This window comes from Hyla sarda, chromosome 6 (assembly GCF_029499605.1).
Source record: "Hyla sarda isolate aHylSar1 chromosome 6, aHylSar1.hap1, whole genome shotgun sequence".
Classification (NCBI taxonomy): domain Eukaryota; kingdom Metazoa; phylum Chordata; class Amphibia; order Anura; family Hylidae; genus Hyla; species Hyla sarda.
The window spans coordinates 149,915,954-149,939,740 of NC_079194.1; the positions used below are offsets into that span (position 1 = coordinate 149,915,954).

The window sequence follows — 23,787 nt, forward strand, 5'->3', positions numbered from 1 at the left end:
TATCTCTTCTGAGTATGGAAATACCCCATGTGTGGACGCCAAGTGCACTGCGGGCGCACTACAATGCTCAGAAGAGAAGGAGTCCAATTTGCAAATTTAGCAGAAATGGAGGGGGGGGGGGCATGTCGTATTTAGGAAGCCCCTATTGTGCCAGAACAGAAAAGAAAAACAACCGCATGGCATACTATTATGGAAACTACACCCCTCAAGGAACGTAACAAGGGGTACAGTGAGCCTTAACACCCCACAGGTGTTTGATAAATGTTCATTAAGTGGGATGTGATAAGGAAAATTTTTATTTTTTTTACACTAAAAAGAGAGCGCTGCGCATTTGAGGCAACATAAAAAATCCCCAATGATAGTGACTCAGTGACTCATGACCCATTTTGGAAAATACCCCAGAGGTCTTATTCTTTTTTTTTTTTTTATGAAACATTTTTTTGGGCAATTTAGTGGTTTATGGGGTTAAAACTTGGAATGTACTCTGGACTTGGTACATTGAGGTCAAATTATGGAAAATTTAAATGAGAAGGGAAAATGTAGTACTCCATGGAAGTGTGATACTCCCTGAAGAGGTTTTTAATGCAGAGGCCCGGATGATCGGGGCAAGTGTCACATTGAGTGATGGTGTCCTTCTGTATCCCCCTCTTGTGACGCACTCTGCATCTTTTCTGGGATCGTTCCTTCTTTCCAGTGTGGGGGACTTCACCTGGAAAATGTTGGCCTGGGACGAACCTGGCACCTAGAACTTCAGTTCCTTGGGAAGTCTGGCCTGATCTTTCCCGGTCACCAAGGATCAGGGCCTTTAGGACTTCTTCTTGGAACTGGAGGAATGTCCGTGTTGCCAGTGTACTGGGACAGTACAAAAGAGTTGTACATGGCAACCTGTACCATGTAGACCGCAACTTTTTTGTACCATACCAGTGTTTTTTGCATGGCCATGTATGGCTTGAGGACTTGATCAGAAAGATCAACTCCCCCCCATATACCGATTGTAGTCCAGAATACAATCGGGATTGAGGACCGGTGTCGTGGTACCTCGCACAGGGATGGGTGAGCTGTCGTTACTGTGGATTGTGGTTAGCATAAGGACATCCCTCTTATCCTTATACTTGACCAGCAACAGGTTTTCATGTGTAAGTGCACGGAACTCACCCTTGGGAATAGGTGTCTGGATAAAATTTAGAGGGAGGCCTCTCTGGTTTTTCCGCACGGTCCCACAAGCGGACGTGGATTTGGCGGCAAGGGATGAGAACAGAGGGATGCTGGTAAAAAAGTTGTCCACGTACACGTGGTAACCCTTATCCAGCAATGGGGGCACAAGGTCCCAAACGAGTTTCCAGCTAACACCCAGAGTGGGGGAACAATCTGGGGGTTCAATATGGGAATCTCATCCCTCATATACTCTAAACTTGTAAGTGTACCCGGAGGTACTCTCACAAAGTTTATAGAGCTTCACGCCATACCGCACCCGCTTCGAGGGAATATACTGGCGGAATAGGAGTCTCCCCTTAAAACTGATAAGAGACTCATCTACCGAGAGCTCCCTGAGCAGTACGTAGGCCTCCAAAAATTTGGCCCCAAAGTGATCGATGACCAGCCTAACTTTGTGAAGCCAGTCATAGGCGTGATCACCTCGGGGTGGACATGCCTCATTATCTGCATAATAGAGGCATTTCCGAATGGCCTCGAACCGCTTCCGTGTCATGACCATACTGTAAAGCGGGGTCTGGTATAGGACGTCCCCGGTTTTTTTCTTTTTCTTTACTTTTTACTCATACCTTTCCCTGCTCCATGGGGCTTCTTCTGTCCTGAGGGCGCTCTGATCTCAGCAGAGGGGGGGTCCACGGTTCCTTCTCGCAGCTCTGATCGCTGACTGAACTCAGCCAGCTGGCAGAGCTGCGAGAAGATGCTGTTAACCGCTCCCCTGCCGGCTGCTATTGGCTGGACGATCGTCCTGCCAATAGCAGTGCTCCTGGGGGGGGTGACGAAATCGCCACCTCCCCATAGATACAGTGGGTGATTGGGGGTGTATACTACACCCCCGATCACCATGTATCTCCTGGTCACCCGCATCACTGGAATCGCCACAAATCGCAGGTGTGAATTTACCTGCAATCTGCAGCGATCGCCGACATGGGGGGGGGGGGGGGCTTCTGATGATCCCCCTGGGCATTTTCCCAGGATGCCTACTTCAGCAAGCATCCCGGTCCGATACCAGAATTCCTGCGTACGTCATGGGTCCTTAACTACCAGGGTCCCATGTCGTAGGCGTATGTCAAGGGTCCTTAAGGGGTTAAATTCTGTAAGGGGTGTAGTTTCCAAAATGGGGTCACGTGGGGGGGTCCACTGTTCTGCCACCACGGGGGGCTTTGTAAACGCACATGGCCCCCGACTTCCATTCCAACCAAATTCTCTGTCCAAAAGCTCAATGGCGCTCGTCCTCTCCTGAGCATTGTAGTGCGCCAGCAGAGCACTTGACGTCCACACATGGGGTTACACATTTTGGGGGAAATTTTCTCCTATTACCCCTTGTAAAAATGTAAAATTTGGGGAAAAACAGCATTTTAGTGAAAAAAAATTATTTACACATCCATCTTTAATGAAAAGTCATCAAACACCAGTAGGGTGTTAAGGCTCACTGTACCCCATTTTATGTTCCTTGAGAGGTGTAGTTTCCAAAATAGTGTGCCATGTTGTTGTTTTTTTGCTGTTCTGGCACCATAGGGGCTTCCTATATGTGACATGCCCCCCCAAAAACCAATTCATCCCATTGTCGCTCCTTCCCTTCTGAACCCTCTAGTGCACTTGACATCCACATATTAGGTATTTCCTTACTCGAGAGAAATTGGGTTACAAATTTTAAGTTGGGTTCTCTCCTTCAAAAAAATTCAAAACCTGGGTCTACAAGAACATGCGAGTTTGAATTTTCTCATTCACTTTGCCGCTATTCCTGTGAAACACCTAAAGGGTTAACACACTTTCTGACTGTCATTTTAAATAGTTTGACGGGTGCATATTTTATAATGGAGTCATTTATGGGGTATTTCTAATATTAATGCCCTTCAAATCCACTTCAAAACTGAACTGGCCCCTGAAAAATTCTGATTTAGAAAATTTTGTGAGAAATTGTAAAATTGCTGCTGAACTCTGAAGCCCTCCAAAAGTAAAAACAACAGGCCATAAAGTAGACATATTGGCCCTGATTTACTAGATTTACATAGAGTGGAGTGTAGGTTTCTTTGTGGGTTTTAATTCCCTACAAGTATTTACTAAGGTTTCCCTACATTGTCCACTTTCCCTACATTTTGCTTTTTTTTAAAAATTTTTTTTTTTTTACACATGCTCTGATCTGTGTGGTTTTCCTCAGCTGAAATCTACCACATTTTCTGTGGAAACCTTAGTTGGGTTCTTGTGAAAATGTTGGGAACACGTCCCTTTTCGCAATATCCCGATCAGCTGAGATAGATAAAAGATAAACAAAATAAACTTTAATGCACGTTCCTACGTAAGTCCTTACGCTCTTCCTGGGGACGGGAACGTCGGAGAGCCGTCAGCCTATCACCGGCCGCAGCGATGTTCCGCCTCGGCCGGTGATAGGCTGAGCCCACTGTCATCTAAGAAGCCGGCTTCTTACATGACAGTGGGCTCAACCTATCACCGGCCGAGGTGGACCATCGCTGCGGCCGGTGATAGGCTGACGGCTGTCCAACGTTCCCGTCCCCAGGAAGCTGGTCCAGACCGATGGGGAAGGTGAGTTAAAGTTTATTTTGTTCATCTTTTGCAGCCCGGGCATAGGGATACAGTGTACAGTATAGAGTGTCAACGCCGGCGGCCCGCAACAAACAGGAGGACGAGGAGGGCAGCGATTGTGGGTGATGTGAGTATTTACCCCGATGGGGACAGCGCAGCGCCGGGATAATAATTAATTGGGGAGGGGGGGGGCAGAACAGCACTCGCGGGTCACATATGATTAGTTCCCCGATGTGGGGACAGCGCTGGGCTAAGAATTCATTCCCGAGGGGGAGGGGCCAAAACGGTATTGCGGTATGGGGAAAAATTCATATCGTGCAGCACAAAAATTTCGGTATTCGGTATGAACCGGTATACCGCGCAGCCCTAGCGCTGATTAGTGGCTAAGATCAATGTACTACATGTTATAGCCCCCTATGGGGGCTATAACATAGCAAAAAAAGTGTAAAACAAAAAGTTAAATAAAAGTGATTTAACCCCTTCCTTAATAAAAGTCCAAATCACCCCCTTTTACCATTTATATAAAAAAAAATGTAAATAGATAGAAACATATGTGGTATCAGCGTGTGCGTAAATGTCCAAACTGTAAAAATATATTGTTAATAAAGCCACACGGTCAAGGGCATATACGTAAAAAAAATATTCCAAAGTCCAAAATAGCGTATTTTTGGTCACTTTTATACCATACATTTTTTTTTTTATAAAAAAGAGATCAAAAAGTCCTATCAAAACAAGAATGGTACTGCTAAACACTACAGACCACGGCGCAAAATATGAGCTCTCATATAGCCCCGTATGTGGAAAAATAAAAAAGTTATGGGGGTCAGAATATGCCAATTTTAAACATACTAATTTGGGGCATGTAGTTTATAATTTTTTTAAGTATTAAAATAAAATAAAACCCATATAAATTGGGTATCCTTGTAACCGTATGGACCTACAGAATAAAGATAAGGTGTCCTTTTTACCAAAAAGTGCACTGAGTAGAAACAGGAGTCCCCAAAATTGAAAATTGGCATTTCCCCCCACAAATAATTTTTTACATTTTGGCGCAGAATAAAATGCAAAAACAAAAATTTGCTGCATCCTCAAGGTGAAAATGGGCTGAGTACTTAAGGGGTTAAATGACAGACAGAGTGATCTCTGATATAAGTAATTACTGTCAGGTGTCAGCTGTAGATAGCAGTTGGTACCTGCTGAGTATGCATGGGCCTGATGCATACTTACTCACTTAAAGGAGTACTCTGATTCATAAATTTATACCCCCAAATGTTCCCCATGGCTGTACCTCTCTGGCCATGTTCTTGTTGCAATCGGTACAGTCGTTCTCCTGGTGCGGCACTCCGTATTTCATGGCACTTCCTGGTTATGGTGGTGTGGAGGGTGACATAAAAATCATCATCCCCATGCTGCCTTGCTTCAAGTTCCTGTCCCTCTGTGCCTCCCTCCTAATCAGCCCCTCCCCTCGCTCCTGCTCTCCCCTCCCTAATAATTTTAATAGTAATCCCCCTAAACCATATGGTACACTGACCCATATGGTAGGCAGACTATTGTGAATAATTAGGTCCATTTAGCATTTGGTCATGCGCATAGGACGGGTGTTACGTTACTTTTAGGTGTAACTCCTTTTGTGAATAATCCTGATCGTTACGCCGGCGTAACTACCAGGGATATTACTGGACGAGGAAGATCACATGCCTGGTCCAAAGTAAATGCTGAGTGCGCAGGCGCACGAAGCTCGGCATTATAGGAGGGGGGCGTTTACTCAGCCGAGCGAATGCCGGATGAGCAAATGAAGGGGGCATGCATATTTAGGAGTGGGAGTGACTGTCTCGAGGGTGTGGGGGCCGGCATACAGTGGGGAGGATCCAGAGAACGATGACGCTTTGTTCCCAAGATGGCCGCGGACGGCTGCATAATGGGGAACGAAAGTCATAATTCACACAGACCAGCTGTACTTCCGGTTTTCACGAAACACAGTGATGGCTGCCTGCAAGATAACAGAGGTGATTTACTATGTTATATAACTTTGGCAATGCTTGCTATTGGTGGGGAGAAGTTTTGCTTCAGAGTACTCCTTTAACCAATGATCTAAATGTATGTCATGGCCCGGGAAGGGGTTAATAAAAAGGTCTGACAAAAATCTAGGTTCCAGTACGCAATTCTCATCCATTGGGACCTGCAATTTGTTGAGCCCTGCACTACACACAAGGTAGTCACATACAGCACTATTAGACTGATTACCTTAGAAATTAACTCTGTAACTTCAGCTGAAGATTTGGTAACCAAGGACACAGAGGAATCTGACCAAAATACCTGAAAAATAAAACACATTCACAATATATAAAACGCATTGGAAAAGTCTTCAAATCCTTCACACTGTTATGTTCCTGTTATAAAAAAGAACTAAATAAATTATCTTTTTTGCCCATATCATCTGTACTCACCATTTTTCATTCCAGCAAAGCGGCATATATGAGATACATTACTCAAATTTGGTCAGGAGATCACCAGTATGATCAACAGAAGGTTACATGACTTAAAGGGGTACTCCGCCCCTGGCATCTTATCCCCTCATGACATCACGGCCCGTCCCCTTAATGCAAGTCTATGGCAGCCTTCACGCCCCCTTCCCATAGACCGTCACGCCCCCTTCCCATAGACTTGTATTGACAGGGGCGGGCCGTGACGTCACGAGGGGCGGAGCCGTGACATCACGATGCTCCGGCCCCTGTATTGCCCGTCATTACGGGCAGAGTGATCTCGCTTTGCGCAGTAATGATAGCGGGGTGCTGCAGCAGCGATCCCCGGGGTCCCCAGCAGCGGGACCTCGGCGATCTGACATCTTATCCCCTATCCTTTGGATAGGGGATAAGATGTCTAGGGGCGGAGTACCCCTTTAATGTGTCAAAAGAAAGTCAGGTCTTGGTCAGCCGACTTCCTGTAAACTACAGGATGACATAACCTATTAAATCACTCCTGCAAGCTCACTGACCCTTCCCCTCCCAGCTCCCATCTGTACACTGCTCCTACTATCTCTATGGGATCAGGATATCAAGTAGTTTATACACTTCTCCCCAGGTTGTGTTTACACATTGCGTTTCTTGCTGTATTTTAAGTTTTTGCAGACTTTAACCCACTCAGGTGAAGTAATCAAACGCCTCACTCAATCGCTCTGCACAGCCAGAGAATTCATGGAAAATGTAGGCTGAATTACAGAATCATTCTAAAAATTAATTTACATCCAAAATGGAGTCTTTTCTATGTCTGTCACATCAGCTAAATCATGTAAGCACAAGGCACAGACAACCTATTCTCTACCTCCTGAATTTTAATTTGTGGCCTATGTTTTCTCTTCCTCCTCACCTTCTAAGATCCATAACTTTTTGTTAGAGCTTCTTTTGAGTGGGACAAGTTGTTTTTATTGGCACACTTTAATTTATCATATAATGTATCAGTCAGAAAATAATTTTAGGACCAAACTGAATAAAAAAAACATAAATTGCGCAATTTTGTGGGGCAATAATCTTTTCAGAGTTCCAAATAATGAAAAACTGACATACTTACTTGGGTCAGTAGGATGTCAATGATCCTAAACTTGAATAATATCTTAAAAATAATAAAAAGGATGTTCATTGCAGTGTTCTGACTCCTATAAAACTTTTTAGGCTAGGCTTTGTTAGGCTAGGTTCACAGTACAAAATTTCCAACTGGAACTCCACTTCCGCTGAAGCAGAATCCCATTGCTGTCAATGGGATTCTGCTGCACAGTGCGCACTACGGAATTTCAACAGCAGACATTCAACCGCTGGAATTCTGTCGTCAAAAGGAAGGAACCTGTTCATTCTTCAGGCGGAATCCTCTCCGTAGACATGAAGACAGCAATGTTTGCGTGGTCCTGTTATGGGGGTTACAGTAGCAACAAAGACCTCTGCAACCCCTTTTGCTATCCTCCAATGAGAACAGAGAAAAAATAGATAAGGGATAACTTTGCCTTTTACAAGAACCAATTTAATATCTTGCATGTAGAACTCTATGTTAATGCTAAGGGGTGGAATCTGTTACTACCATTAGCAGCATAGGACAGTCTGTATGTTTTTTATGCAGCAGAAGAAACTAAAATGATGTCGAAAGCTCCTTACCTGTAAATCACGCCTGACAAGGCATGATTACAGGCAAACAGAATTGACTAGTACACCTATGAATAGAGCACCTGGCACTGCTCCCGGGACCTGTGTGTGATGTATACTGCGGTCACTGGGTAGTGTAGACATATGGTGGTGCTCATGCTTGAAAAGTTCCATGTAACATGCATCCAGTAAAGACAGAAAAAGAAGAAGCGGTTCACTCACCAATCCGTTGCTGTGCTCTTTATTAGGTAGAGTAGTTACATAGGCAATATACAGTCAGATGGAACGGCAGGGCAAGAGGAGTTACGGAGCCCCGTCCGAAGCGACGGTGCCGTTTCACGCCCCCTGGGCGTTTGTTTCTTCAGGCGTGAAACGGCGCCGTCGCTTCGGACGGGGCTCCGTAACTCCTCTTGCCCTGCCGTTCCATCTGACTGTATATTGCCTAACTACTCTACCTAAAAAAGAGCATAGCAATGGATTGGTGAGTAAACCGCTTCTTCTTTTTCTGTCTTTACTGGATGCATGTAGCATTTACTAGTAGTTTTTTTCATGAATCTTCCCCCATGACTACTTGGTAGTAATTAGTATATGGAGCACGACAGAATCAAAGTTCTTTTTCTGTGGATTTCAGCAACAGCCTGCTATACCATGGACATGGTAGGAATGATTATTAAAGGGGTATTCCAGGAAAAACTTTTTTTTTATATATATCAACTGGCTCCAGAAAGTTAAACAGATTTGTAAATTACTTCTATTAAAAAAATCTTAATCCTTTCAGTACTTATGACCTTCTGAAGTTAAGGTTGTTCTTTTCTGTCTAAGTGCTCACTGATGACACCTGTCTCGGGAAATGCCCAGTTTAGAAGCAAATCCCCATAGCAAACCTCTTCTAAACTGGGCGTTTCCTGAGACAGGTGTCAGCAGAGAGGACTTAGACAGAAAAGAACAATCTTAACTTCAGAAGGTCATAAGTACTGAAAGGATTAAGATTTTTTAATAGAAGTAATTTACAAATCTGTTTAACTTTCTGGAGCCAGTTGATATATATAAAAAAAAGTTTTTTCCTTGAATACCCCTTTAACCTGTTCAGGACCCATGACGTATGCATATGTCTTCACACCCTGGGTCTTAAGGACCAATGACGTATGCATACGTCATGGCGTTTTCCGGTCTCTGCCGCTCGCCGGGCAGAGATCGGAACTGGATGCCTGCTGAAATCCTTCAGCAGGCATCCAGGGCAAACGCCGAGGGGGGCCATGTAGGGTGGGGGAAATCGCCCTTGCGATCTGCGGCGATACCAGGCTGATCGGGTCTCTGGGACCCGACCGCCCGGTAATTTCGCATGATCCCGGCTGTCGCAGACAGCCAGGACCATGCTGGAGTATCGGAGCGAGGTGGCAAGCCGACCACCTCCTCCGATCCCCTGCGATCTGTCGGTTAGTTAACCGACCAATCGCAGGAGGGGGGGCGGTTACTTCCTCCCGTCCTGCCCGGCCCCTGAAAGTCCGGAGAGGACGGGAGGAAGACCGGAGGACGCGGCGGGGGACAGGGGAGTGCTGGGGACCGGCCCCGGTACTTACCTCGTCCCTGAAGACCCGGATTCCGGTGAGGAAGATGGCGGCGGCGGCGACAGGTGAGTAGATCTTCAGCCGCGGTCGGGCCCTTTACAGCAATGCACGTCGCCGTAAAGCGACATGCATTGCTGTAATAGGACCCTGTAAACTACAACTCCCAGCATGCCCAGACAGCCCTTGGCGTCTGGGCATGCTGGGAGTTGCAGTTTTGCAACATCTGGAGGTACACAGTTTGGAGACCACTGTGCCCTTCCAGATGTTGCAAAACTACACATCCTCAGCATGCCCTTACTGTCCAGGCATGCTGGGAGTTGTAGTTCTGTAACATCTGGCCCTTCAGATGTTGCAGAACTACAACTCCCAGCATGCCTGGACAGTTTTGGCATACTGGGAGTTGTAGTTTTGCAACATCTGGAAGGGCACAGATTGGGAACCACTGTATTAGTGGTCTGCAAACTGTAGTCCTCCAGATGTTGCAAAACTACAACTCCAAGCATGCTGGGAGTTGTAGTTCGGCAACATCTGGCTCTAAAGATGTTGCCGAACTACTACTCCCAGCATGCCTGAGAATGTTTGGGAGTTGTGGTTTTGCAACAGCTGGAGGCACACTGGTTGGGAAACATTGTTTCCTAACTCAGTGTTTCCCAACCCGTGTGCCTCCAGCTGTTGCAAAACCACAACTCCCAAACATTCTCAGGCATGCTGGGAGTTGTAGTTTTGCAACAGCTGGAGGTCCCCCCCCTGTGAATGTACAGGGTACATTCACATGGGCAGGGGGCTTACAGTGAGTATCGGGCTGCAAGTTTGCGATGCAGCAAATTTTGCGCGGCAGCTCAAACTCGCTGTAACCCCCCCTGCCCGTGTGACTGTACCCTAAAAACACTACACTACACTAACACAAAATAAAATAAAAAGTAAAAAACACTACATATACACATACCCCTACACAGCCCCCCTCCCTCCCCAATAAAAATGAAAAACGTCTGGTACGCCACTCTTTCCAAAATGGAGCCTCCAGCTGTTGCAAAACAACAACTCCCAGTATTGCCAGACAGCCGTTGACTGTCCAGGCATGCTGGGAGTTTTACAACAGCTGGAGTCACCCTGTTTGGGAATCACTGGCGTAGAATACCCCTATGTCCACCCCTATGCAAATCCCTAATTCAGACCTCAAATGCACATGGCGCTCTCACTTTGGAGCCCTGTCGTATTTCAGGGCAACAGTTTAGGGTCACATATGGGGTATCGCCGTACTCTGGAGAAATTGCCTTACAAATCTTGGGGGTCTTTTTCTCCTTTCACCCCTTATGAAAAGGTGAAGTTGGGGTCTACACCAGCATGTTAGTGTAAAAAAAATTAACTTTTTACACTAACATGCTGGTGTTGAACTATACTTTTCATTTTGACAAGAGGTAAAGGGGAAAAAAGCCCCACAAAATTTGTAACGCAATTTCTCCCGAGTACGGAGATACCCCATATGTGGGCACAAACTGCTCTGGGGGCGCACAACAAGGCCCAGAAGGGAGAGTGCACCATGTACATTTGAGGTGATTTGCACAGGGGTGGCTGATTGTTACAGCGGTTTTGACAAACGCAAAAAAAACAAAACCCCACATGTGACCCCATTTCGGAAACTAGACCCCTCACGGAATGTAATGAGGGGTGCAGTGAGAATTTACACCCCACTGGTGTCTGACAGATCTTTGGAACAGTAGGCTGTGCAAATTAAAAATGTTGTACAGCCCACTGTTCCAAAGATTTGACAGACACCAGTGGGGGGTAAATGCTCATTTTATGCCTTGTTACGTTCCTCAAGGGGTCTAGTTTCCAAAATGGTATGCCATGTGGGGGTTATTTTGCTGTCCTGGCACCATATGGGCTTCCTAAATGCGACATGCCCCCCGAGCAAAATTTGCTCTCAAAAAGCCAAATATGACTCCTTCTCTTCTGAGCATTGTAGTTCGCCCGTAGTGCCCTTCAGGTCAACTTATGGGGTACCTCCATACTCAGAAGAGATGTGGTTACAAATTTTGGGGGGTATTTTCTGCTATTAACCCTTGTAAAAATGTGAAATTTGGGGGGAAACACACATTTTAGTGATTTTTTTTATTTTTTTTTTACGTATGCAAAAGTCGTGAAACCCCTGTGGGGTATTAAGGCTCACTTTATTTCTTGTTACGTTCCACAAGGGGTCTAGTTTCCAAAATGGTATGCCATGTGTTTTTTTTTTTGCTGTCCTGGCACCATAGGGGCTTCCTAAATGCGACATGCCCCCGAGCAAAATTTGCTCTCAAAAAGCCAAATATGACTCCTTCTCTTCTGAGCATTGTAGTTCACTCATAGTACACCTCAGGTCAACTTATGGGATACCTCCATACTCAGAAGAGATGGGGTTACAATGTTTGGGGGGTATTTTCTGCTATTAACCCTTGCAAAAATGTGAAATTTGGGGGGAAACACACATTTTAGTGAAATTTTATTTTTATTTTTTTACATATGCAAAAAGTCGTGAAACCCCTGTGGGGTATTAAGGCTCACTTTATTCCTTGTTACGTACCTCAAGGGGTCTAGTTTCCAAAATGGTATGCCATGTGGGGGATTTTTGCTGTTCTGGCACCATAGGGGCTTCCTAAATGCAACATGCCTCCCAAAAACCATTTAAAAAAAACGTACTCTCCAAAATCCCCTTGTCGCTGCTTCGCTTCTGAGCCCTCTACTGTGCCCGCCGAACACTTTACATAGACATATGAGGTATGTGCTTACTCGAGAGAAATTGGGCTACAAATATAAGTATACATTTTCTCCTTTTTCCCCTTGTAAAAAATCAAAAATTGGGTCTACAAGAACATGCGAGTGTAAAAAATGGAGATTGTGAATTTTCTCCTTCACTTTGCTGTTATTCCTGTGAAACACCTAAAGGGTTAAAACGCGGACTGAATGTCATTTTGAATACTCTGGGGGGTGCAGTTTTTATAATGGGGTAATTTGTGGGGTATTTCTAATATGAAGACCCTTCAAATCCACTTCAAACCTGAACTGGTCCATGAAAAATTGTGAGTTTGGAAATTTTGTGAAAAATTGGAAAATTGCTGCTGAACTTTGAAGCCCTCTGGTGACTTCCAAAAGTAAAAACACGTAAATTTTATGATGCAAACATAAAATAGACATATTGTATATGTGAATAAAAAAAAAATTATTTGGAATATCCATTTTCCTTACAAGCAGAGAGCTTCAAAGTTAAAAAAATGCAAAATTTTCAAATTTTTCATAAAATGTTGGGATTTTTCACCAAGAAAGGATGCAAGTTACCACAAAATTTTACCACTATGTTAAAGTAGAATATGTCACGAAAAAACAATCTCGGAATCAGAATGATAACTAAAAGCATTCCAGAGTTATTAATGTTTAAAGTGACAGTGGTCAGAATTGCAAAAAATGGCCGGGTCCTGAGGTGTAAAATGGCTGGGTCCTTAAGGGGTTAAGGACCAGGCCATTTTATACCTTAAGGACCGGAGCGTTTTTTGCAATTCTGACCACTGTCACTTTAAACATTAATAACTCTGGAATGCTTTTAGTTATCATTCTGATTCCGAGATTGTTTTTTCGTGACATATTCTACTTTAACTTAGTGGTAAAATTGTATGTTAACTTGCATCCTTTCTTGGTGAAAAATCCCAAAATTTGATGAAAAAAATGAAAATTTTTCTAACTTTGAAGCTCTCTGCTTGTAAGGAAAATGGATATTCAAAATATATTTTTTTTGGGTTCACATATACAATATGTCTACTTTATGTTTGCATCATAAAATTTATGAGTTTTTACTTTTGGAAGACACCATAGGGCTTCAAAGTTCAGCAGCAATTTTGAAATTTTTCACAAAATTTTCAAACTCACTATTTTTCAGGGACCAGTTCAGTTTTGAAGTGGATTTGAAGGGTCTTCATATTAGAAATACCCCATAAAAGACCCCATTATAAAAACTACACCCCCTAAAGTATTCAAAAAAACATTCAGTAAGTGTATTAACCCTTTAGGTGTTTCACAGGAATAGCAGCAAAGTGAAGGAGAAAATTCAAAATCTTCATTTTTTACACTCGCATGTTCTTGTAGACCCAATTTTTGAATTTTTGCAAGGGGTAAAAAGGAGAAAATTTTTACTTGTATTTGAAACCCAATTTCTCTCGAGTAAGCACATACCTCATATGTCTATGTTAATTGTTCGGCGGGCGCAGTAGAGGGCTCAGAAGGGAAGGAGCGACAAATGGTTTTTGGGGGGCATGCCGCATTTAGGAAGCCCCTATGGTGCCAGGACAGCAAAAAAAAACACATGGCATACCATTTTGGAAACTAGACCCCTCAGGGAACGTAACAAGGGGTAAAGTGAACCTTAATACCCTACAGGTGATTCACGACTTTTGCATATGTAAAAAAAATATATATATATTTTTTTACCTAAAATGCTTGTTTTCCCAAAAATTTTACATTTTTTAAAAGGGTAATAGCAGAAAATACCCCCCAAAATTTGAAGCCCAATTTCTCCCGATTCAGAAAACACCCCATATGGGGGTGAAAAGTGCTCTGCTGGCGCACTACAGGTCTCAGAAGAGAAGGAGTCACATTTGGCTTTTTGAAAGCGAATTTTGCTCTGGGGGCATGCCGCATTTAGGAAGCCCCTATGGTGCCAGGACAGCAAAAAAAAAACCACATGGCATACCATTTTGGAAACTAGACCCCTCGGGGAACGTAACAAGGGGTAATTTGAACCTTAATACCCTACAGGTGTTTCACGACTTTTGCATATGTAAAAAAATATATATTTTTTTTACCTAAAATGCTTGTTTTCCCAAAAATTTTACATTTTTTAAAAGGGTAATAGCAGAAAATACCCCCCAAAATTTGTTAGGCAATTTCTCCCGAGTACGGCGATACCCCATATGTGGCCCTAAACTGTTGCCTTGAAATACGACAGGGCTCCAAAGTGAGAGCGCCATGCGCATTTGAGGCCTAAATTAGGGACTTGCATAGGGGTGGACATAGGGGTATTCTACGCCAGTGATTCCCAAACAGGGTGCCTCCAGCTGTTGCAAAACTCCCAGCATGCTTGGACAGTCAACGGCTATCTGGCAATACTGGGAGTAGTTGTTTTGCAACAGCTGGAGGCTCCGTTTTGGAAACAGTGGCGTACCAGACGTTTTTCATTTTTATTGGGGAGGGGGGTTGTATAGGGGTATGTGTATATGTAGTGTTTTTTACTTTTTATTTTATTTTGTGTTAGTGTAGTGTAGTGTTTTTAGGGTACAGTCGCACGGGCGGGGGTTCACAGTAGTTTCTCGCTGGCAGTTTGAGCTACGGCAGAAAATTTGACGGAGCTCAAACTTGCAGCCGGATACTTACTGTAATCCTCCGCCCATGTGAGTGTACCCTGTACGTTCACATTGGGGGGGGGGGGGGGGGTGAAATCCAGCTGTTGCAAAACTACAACTCCCAGCATGTACGGTCTATCAGTGCATGCTGGGAGTTGTAATTTTGCAACCGCTGGAGGCTCCGTTTTGGAAACAGTGGCGTACCAGACGTTTTTCATTTTTATTGGGGAGGGGAGGGGGGCTGTGTAGGGGTATGTGTATATGTAGTGTTTTTTACTTTTTATTTTATTTTGTGTTAGTGTAGTGTAGTGTTTTTAGGGTACAGTCGCACGGGCGGGGGTTCACAGTAGTTTCTCGCTGGCAGTTTGAGCTACGGCAGAAAATTTGACGGAGCTCAAACTTGCAGCCGGATACTTACTGTAATCCTCCGCCCATGTGAGTGTACCCTGTACGTTCACATTGGGGGGGGGGGGGGGTGAAATCCAGCTGTTGCAAAACTACAACTCCCAGCATGTACGGTCTATCAGTGCATGCTGGGAATTGTAGTTTTGCAACCGCTGGAGGCTCCGTTTTGGAAACAGTGGCGTACCAGACTTTTTTCATTTTTATTGGGGAGGGGAGGGGGGCTGTGTAGGGGTATGTGTATATGTAGTGTTTTTTACTTTTTATTTTATTTTGTGTTAGTGTAGTGTAGTGTTTTTAGGGTACAGTCGCACGGGCGGGGGTTCACAGTAGTTTCTCGCTGGCAGTTTGAGCTACGGCAGAAAATTTGACGCAACTCAAACTTGCAGCCGGATACTTACTGTAATCCTCCGCCCATGTGAGTGTACCCTGTACGTTCACATTGGGGGGGGGGGGGGGGGAACATCCAGCTGTTGCAAAACTACAACTCCCAGCATGTACGGTCTATCAGTGCATGCTGGGAGTTGTAGTTTTGCAACAGCTGGAGGCACACTGGTTGTGAAACACCGAGTTTGGTAACAAACTCAGTGTTTTGCAACCAGTGTGCCTTCAGCTGTTGCAAAAGCTACAACCCCCAGCATGTACGGACAGCAGAAGGGCATGCTGGGTGTTGTAGTTATGCAACAGCTGGAGGCATACTACTTTGGCCGGGGGGATTGTAGTTATGCAACACCTGGAGACACACTGGTTTGCTACTTAACTCAGTGTGCCTTCAGCTGTTGCAAAACTACAACTCTCAGCAGTCACCGACAGCCGCAGTCACCGACAGCCAACGGGCATGCTGGGAGTTGTAGTTATGCAACCACCAGATGCACCACTACAACTCCCAGCATGCACTTTAGCTGATTGTGCAAGCTGGGAGTTGTAGTTACACAACAGCTGATGGTACACTTTTCCATAGAAAGAATGTGCCTCCAGCTGTTGCAAAACTACAGCTCCCAGCATGCCCTTTTTTCATGCTGGGAGCTGTTGCTAAGCAACAGCAGGAGGCTGTCACTCACCTCCAACGATCCTCGCTGCACCAGGTCAGTCCCTCGTCGTCTCCGCCGCTGCTCCTGGGGCCCCGATCACAACAGGGGCAACGGGGATCGGGGTCCCCAGCACCCGGGGTGCACGTCCCGCACACGCTCACGTCCTCCGGAAGAGGGGCGGAGCGGGTTGCGGGAGTGACACCCGCAGCAGGCGCCCTGATTGGTCGGCCGGTAATCCGGCCGACGAATCAGGGCGATCGTGAGGTGGCACCAGTGCCACCTCACCCCTGCTGGCTCTGGCTGTCTCTGACGGCCCCGATCAGCCAATAATTCCGGGTCACTGGAGACCCGATTGACCCGGAATCCGCCGCAGATCGCTGGACTGAATTGTCCAGCGATCTGCGGCCATCGCCGACATGGGGGGTCATAATGACCCCCCTGGGCGATATGCCCCGATGCCTGCTGAACGATTTCAGCAGGCATCGGGCACCGGCTCCGCTCCAGATGGTTGCGGGGGGCCGGTAAAACACATGACGTTCTCATACGTCATGTGTCCTTAAGGACTCGGAAATGGAGACGTATGAGAACGTCATGTGTCCTTAAGGGGTTAAAGGCCCATAGAACAGTTTCAGAAGTTTCTTTAACTCATTATCCTTTTTTGCCATCTTTAATCACTAGTGTTTATGACATTTGCCACTGATTTATGTGCCTGTTCATGTGCAGACATGATTTAAACCTTGATTTCTCTTGTAACTTTTGCTTAATACAATTTATCTTTATTAAATTCTTCAATGAACAAATAAAAAACAATGTTCCTGTGTGTAGTTGCTGTTACATATTTGATATGATGCCCACTAGTGTACCTCAAGTACCGTTCAGAGCATCCACCTCATGTCCAGTTCTGGTGGTCATTTATGCTGAGTAGTTCAGAGTATATGTATTTCTCTTATACAGGGAAGTGGGAGGATTCCTGTTATTGTAAAGGCCAGACAGCAGTTAAAATTTGTAAATTGCTAAGTGGAACTGCTCTGTCTGAGGTCACTCCTTTTTTCAGCACTGTTTTGTAAAAACCACAAGCTTTTTTGAAGATTCCTCAGTAAAGTCAATGGGAGATCAAAAACACACATTTTGGGGTGTTTTGCCCATGTAAACACGAGATGGTACACTAGAAGGCAGCTTCTTTTTACCAGCAACACCAGAGGATGCAATAACGAAGATTTAACAGTAACATCTAGACATGGGATTTTTTTTATTTATATATCAATAATTCTAACTGACAAACTGCTGTATTTCTCCTGATCTAAAAAAGTAATCTAACAGTTAAACATCAATCTCGTCTACGTGGGATTATTATTTATTCCTTACCCAAAATGTTTTACCCTTCCAACTAAGGCTCCACTAGTTACCTCAAAACAGCAGTCAGCATTCTTGTCTTTCTTCTTAGGTGGCAAAAGCTTAAGTTCAATCTTTTCAACATTCACTAAAGAGAGGAAAAAACAACAAAAAACAAAACAAAAACAAATGGTTACTCAGACAATAATTTTCATACTGGCTTCTATAAACTGAATCCATAATACCAACCTGAACAGTGTCAGTTATGTAAAGCGTCTGCATTAGAGGGTTACTATTTTGACATATTGTCCAGACATATTAAAAGTTTTGATCGCACCAGGTCTCACTCTTGAGACCTGCTCGCTAGTTATAGGTTGTATAAGTTCGCAGCAGAGAGCTACTCACTCCCTGGCTGAGAATAATATCCAACCTTTTCGCTATAAAAGTCTATGCACTTAAAAGGTTGGCTCTGGTGGCCAGCCAGGGAGTGGAGCGAGATGGTGCGCACTTCCCCAGCATATAACTAGCAATCGCAGTGGGCCTCAGGAGTGAAACCCAGTGTGATCAAAACTTTTGGCATGTCTGGGCAACATGTAAAAAGATTTTGTTAACGATAGTAACCCTTTAATAAAGGCATGCCCAGACTCAATGCACCCTATCTGTCATAATACCACAAACATTTTACACAACACATTTTACACACAAACATGGGTGACAGCAAAACTGATACACAGTAATATATCAAGACAGGAGAGAGATTTGTGCTATTGATGACCCTCAACTATGTGAGAAGTATTAGACATGGTAGAGCATTTAGGCCCTAATATGGACATTTATCAATGGGTTTAGTCCGGTTTTCTTTACTATAATTGTCGCAAAATTGTCGCAACTGCGACTACACGATTTTTTGTGCGACATTTTGACTGGAAAGCGAGAAAAGCAAGTTTTCCAAAAATTAACTATGTAGTAATAATTTTAAAATGGACTACGGGTAGTCAGGTATTTATTAACTGCGACAGTCGCAACTGCGCAAAAAAAAGTCGCAACAGCGTTAAAAATTGACTAAATTTACTCCAGCTCAAACATGGAGCAGAAAAAGCTACTACCAAAGTAAAAAAGGAAAAATTGCTTACATGAAAGAAAATTATCAACAGGCTGAAAGCAGTTGATAAATAAGTCACACATAAGCAAAAAAAAAGTAAGGAAAAAAGTACTAAAAAAAAGAATACATAAGCAAACATTGATAAATGTCCCTCTAAATGTATGTAAAAATGTTTTCTTTTAGTGATGACAAGCAGAGATCTTGGAAATGACAAGCAACAAATCATCAAGATACGTTTAAAAGGTTGCAGGCTTTTTATTTATTTATAAAATGATGAATTCAGGTTGCCCTTAGCTGATGTCCAATCTGTACAAAACAGACTGTTCACATATATGTGCTATCTAAGAAGGGGATATGTAAAACATGCTAAGTGCCATGTTTATACCAGACTATAAGCATCAGAAATGAGTGCTAGGACACTGAATGTTAACCCCTTAAGGACCCGGGGTTTCTCCGTTTTTGCATTTTCGTTTTTTTCTCCTTACCTTTAAAAAATCATAACTCTTTCAATTTTGCACCTAAAAATCCATATGGCTTATTTTTTGCGCCATCAATTTAATGACATCAGTCATTTTATCCAAAAATCTACGACGAAACGGAAAAAAATCATTGTGAGAAAAAATTGAAAAAAAAATCAATTTTGTAAATTTTAGGGGCTTCAGTTTCTACGCAGTACATTTTTCGGTAAAAATGACACATTATCTTTATTCTGTAGGTCCATACGGTTAAAATGATCCCCTATTTATATAGGTTTGATTTTGCTGTACTTCTGGAAAAAATCATAACTACATGCAGAAAAATTTATAAGTTTAAAATGGTCATATTCTGACCCCTATAACTTTTTTATTTTTCCGCTTATGGGGCGGTATGAGGGCTCATTTTTTGAACCGTGATCTGAAGTTTTTAGCGGTACCATTTTTGCATTGATAGGTTTTATTGATCGCTTTTTATTCATTTTTTCATGATATAAAAAGTGACCAAAAATGTACTATTTTGGACTTTGGAATTTTTTTGCGCATGCGCCATTGACCGTGCGGTTTAATTAACGATATATTTTTATAATTTGGACATTTCCGCACGCGGCGATACCACATATGTTTATTTTTAATTACACAGTTTTTTTTTATGGGAAAGGGGGGGTGATTCAAACTTTTATTAGGGGAGGTGTTAAATGATCTTTATTCACTTTTTTTTTGCAATGTTATAGCCCCCATAGGGAGCTAGAACACTGCACACACTGATCTTTTATATTATGAGAAACCAGTGATCAATGATTCTGCCGCTTGACTGCTCATGTCTGGATCTCAGGCACTGAGCAGTCATTCGGCGATCGGACAGCGAGGAGGCAGGTAGGGACCCTCCGGCTGTCATGTAAGCTGTTCGGGATGCCGCGATTTCGCCGCGGCGATCCCGAACAGCCCCCTGAACTAACCGGCATGGTTTCCCTTTCACTTTAAAAGCGGCGTTCAACTTTGAACGCCACGTCTAAAGGGTTAATAGCGCGCCGCACCGCGATCAATGCCGCGCGCTATTAGCCAAGGGTCCCGGCTTTTGTTAGAGATCAGGAGCGGACTCATGACGTACGTGTACGTCATGGGTCCTTAAGAGGTTAAACACAGTTGGGAGATTTATCATAACCTGTGTAGAGGAAGAGTGGTGCAGTTGCCCATAGCAACCAATCAGGTCGCTTCTTTCATTTTTTACAGGCCCCCACATTCAGTCCACTAGAAAAATAGTCTGCTGCTCAGGATAGTTCAGCACAGATCAATTATTTATCTGGAGTGTCATGGGTGACAGCAAAACAAAAAATACAGATAAGCTAAGAGTCACAGAAAACAATGGAACTACAAGTAGCAAATGGACTGATGGTATACAGCTTGTTACAAGACCTACAGATAAATGAGGCAAGAACAAAGCTGTCCTTGATGATCAGGGGCTCCTGCTCCCTATTATGGTGAATGCATGGGGAAGTTTGTGTCAGATTTCCTTAGTGTGTATAAAACTAAAATGACCAGACACTGCAATTCTTTTAATCTGCCACCCACAGGACACATGGTGCCACATTACCAGTTGGTCAAACAAATCCTACATAATGAGTTTTAAAGCAAAGCTTTACATCTAGGGTACAGAAGTGGTAATGTGTGTAACTTTAGTGATCTATACTAGAGAAGTTGTACTTTGGATGCCAAGTGGTCTAGGGTTTAAATAGGGGTAGTCTGGGGGGGCACAGAAGGGGTTAATTAAACCATTGTCCAAAAACAAAGCAATGTAGATTCAGATCTCAAAGATTTATTTCATCTCTGCTAAAATAACAAGACAGCACACCACAGTGTCCAATTCACCATGTTACGCATTTCAAATGCATGCACGCTCTTAATCACAGATTAAACATCAATGGTGGACTAAGGCAGCTAAGGGATTAATGTCAGCATCCTTGGTGGTCTAGGGCAGGAAAGTTAGCATCTGCATCATTGGTGGTCTAGAACACAGAAAAGGTTCATGCAAATATCCCTGGTGATCTCAGGCAGTGAAACTGCCAAAATTCCTTGTGGTGAATTTTTTGCCAATACACACTCACCATCACTAGCTGTACAGCACAAGTTTTGGTGTGTGTATATATATTTATAAATACATATACATGCACAGTGGGGCAAAAAAGTATTTAGTCAGCCACCAATTGTGCAAGTTCTCCCACTTAAAAAAGATGAGATGCCTGTAATTTTCGACCAAGTGGATTCGAACCAATCCACTTGATGTGTTTCCCTCTTTATGCACTGAAGCTGGCACGTTCCCTGAGTTTTTCCAGCAAGATGGTGCACCACCACATTATGGGTGTCAGGTCCGAGCATTCCTAGATGAACAGTTTCCTGGAAAGTGGATTGGTCGTCATGGGCCAGTTGAATGACCCCCAAGGTCTCCCGATCTGACCCCCTTAGACTTTTATCTTTGGGGTCATCTGAAGGCAATTGTCTATGCTGTGAAGATACGACATGTGCAGCAACTGAAACTACAGATACTGGAAGCCTGTGCTAGCATTTCTCCTGCGGTGTTGCTATCAGTGTGTGAAGAATGGGAGAAGAGGATTGCATTGACAATCCAACGCAATGGGCAGCACATTGAACACATTTTATAAGTGGTCAGAAACTTGTAAATAACTCATGAAAGAATAAAGTTACGTTAAAACCAAGCACATCATTGTTTTTCTTGTGAAATTTCCAATAAGTTTGATGTGTCACATGACCCTCTTACTATTGAAAAAACAAAAGTTGGATTCAAAATGGCCGACTTCAAAATGGCCACCATGGTCACCACCCATCTTGAAAAGTTTCCCCCCTCACATATACTAATGTGCCACAAACAGGAAGTTAATATCACCAACCATTCCCATTTTATTAAGGTGTATCCATATAAATGGCCCACCCTGTATTTGCAAATTATGGTGGAAAATAAGTATTTGGTCAATAACAAATGTTCCTCTCAATACTTTGTTATATACCCTTTGTTGGCAATGATAGAGGTCAAACATTTTCTGTAAGTCTTCACAAGGTTTTCACACAATGTTGCTGGTATTTTGGCCCATTCCTCCATGCAGATCTCCTCTAGAGCAGTGATGTTTTGAGGCTGTCAATGGGCAACACGGACTTGCACAATTGGTGTCTGACTAAATACTTTTTTTCCCCACTGTATATATGTACACACTCACCATATGAGCATCTCAGCTGATTTGTTTCAAAATTGGACTCCCATAAACAGCCTTTGAACATCCAGGTACTTTCTGGTTAGTGCAGAGTCCTGCAGAAGACTACACAGACCACCAGACCCTGAGCTTGTTCCTTGTGTAAGCTGCAGTTCATATGCTTAGAGAAGCAGTGAATATCGGCAGATGTGTGGGTCTCAACCAGTCACAGCCCATCACACACTGAAGCGCTCTTGGCACTCTGATAACTGAGGAGAAGGGCGTGTGGCATTGTAAAGTGACTTGTTGTCTACTGTAGATCATGTGTCATCATGTGTGATAAAAACTACTGGACTTCCTGCCTGGAAGAAAAGCTGAGAGAGAAACAGGGTATGTGCTTAGCGAAGATTACACTTATTCATTGCAAAAGTTATATAACTATGGCGTGTGCAGCTATATAAAAGGTCATTTAAAGGGGTACTCCGGTGCTTACACATCTTATCCCCTATCCAAAGGATAGGGGATAAGATGCCTGATTGCGGGAGTCCCGCAGCTGGGGACCCCCGTGATCATGCACGCGGCACCCCGTTTGTAATCAGTCCCCGGAGCGAACACGACTGAACGACTGATTACAGTCGACCGCAGGGCCGGCGGCGTGTGACGTCACGCCTCCGCCCCCGTGTGACGTCACGCCTCCTCCCCCGTGTGACGTCACGCTCCGCCCCTCAATGCAAGCCTAAGTGAGGGGGCGTGATAGCTATTTTGGATGGATCAAATTAGTCATGGTGTATGGAACGGGCCTATTACTCAAGCCAGCTCCATACCCGGCAGCCTGCAACTGACCAGCTGATCTCAGTAGTTTGGGGGCACCGCTAATAGCTGGCATGTGGCGTCTAAAGGGACACTGTAGAGATAGCTGAAGGGCTTACCTCTCCTTCCCTGGGGTCCTGGCATCAATGGCTCTATATTTGACAGAGCCTGCATGGAGCAAGGTTTATGAACAAGGGCTGAGACCACATATCTATCCAGTTCAATAGAATGCATGTGAAATCTAATGATTTCTCCTAAACGTACACTATGGGGACTTAAAATACATTATAAATAAATAAAAATTATAAAATATTATAAATAAATAAAAATTATAAACGGTTTAAAAATCTTACATTATCCCCTTTTAGATTAAAAGTCTAAATCACCCCCTTTTCCCATTTTTGTTTAAAAAAAATATGTAAACATAATAAAAATAAATTGTTCAAACTAAATAAAAATATAACATTATTTATCAGATAGTTAAATGGCACATACATATAAAATAAATAAATAAATACCAAACCACAGAATTTATTTTTTTTTCCTTCAAATATAGACATTCACTAAATGCATTTATTTTTCAGTTTTGAGGGCATTAGTACTCATAAATGAGA

General features: G+C 43.6%; 1 protein-coding gene across 2 annotated transcripts in view; it reads right to left on the bottom strand.

The window, feature by feature from the left end:
* ZCCHC14 (zinc finger CCHC-type containing 14) overlaps positions 1–23,787 on the bottom strand; it is a 162,212-nt gene that overhangs the window by 69,894 nt on the left and 68,531 nt on the right. For both annotated transcript variants that reach the window (XM_056525536.1, XM_056525535.1), the window contains exons 4-5: positions 17,660–17,733; positions 5,998–6,069 (exon numbers count right to left, since the gene is read on the bottom strand). In XM_056525536.1, the coding sequence (XP_056381511.1) occupies positions 5,998–6,069; positions 17,660–17,733 (146 nt within the window). The remainder of the gene's footprint in view (positions 1–5,997; positions 6,070–17,659; positions 17,734–23,787) is intronic.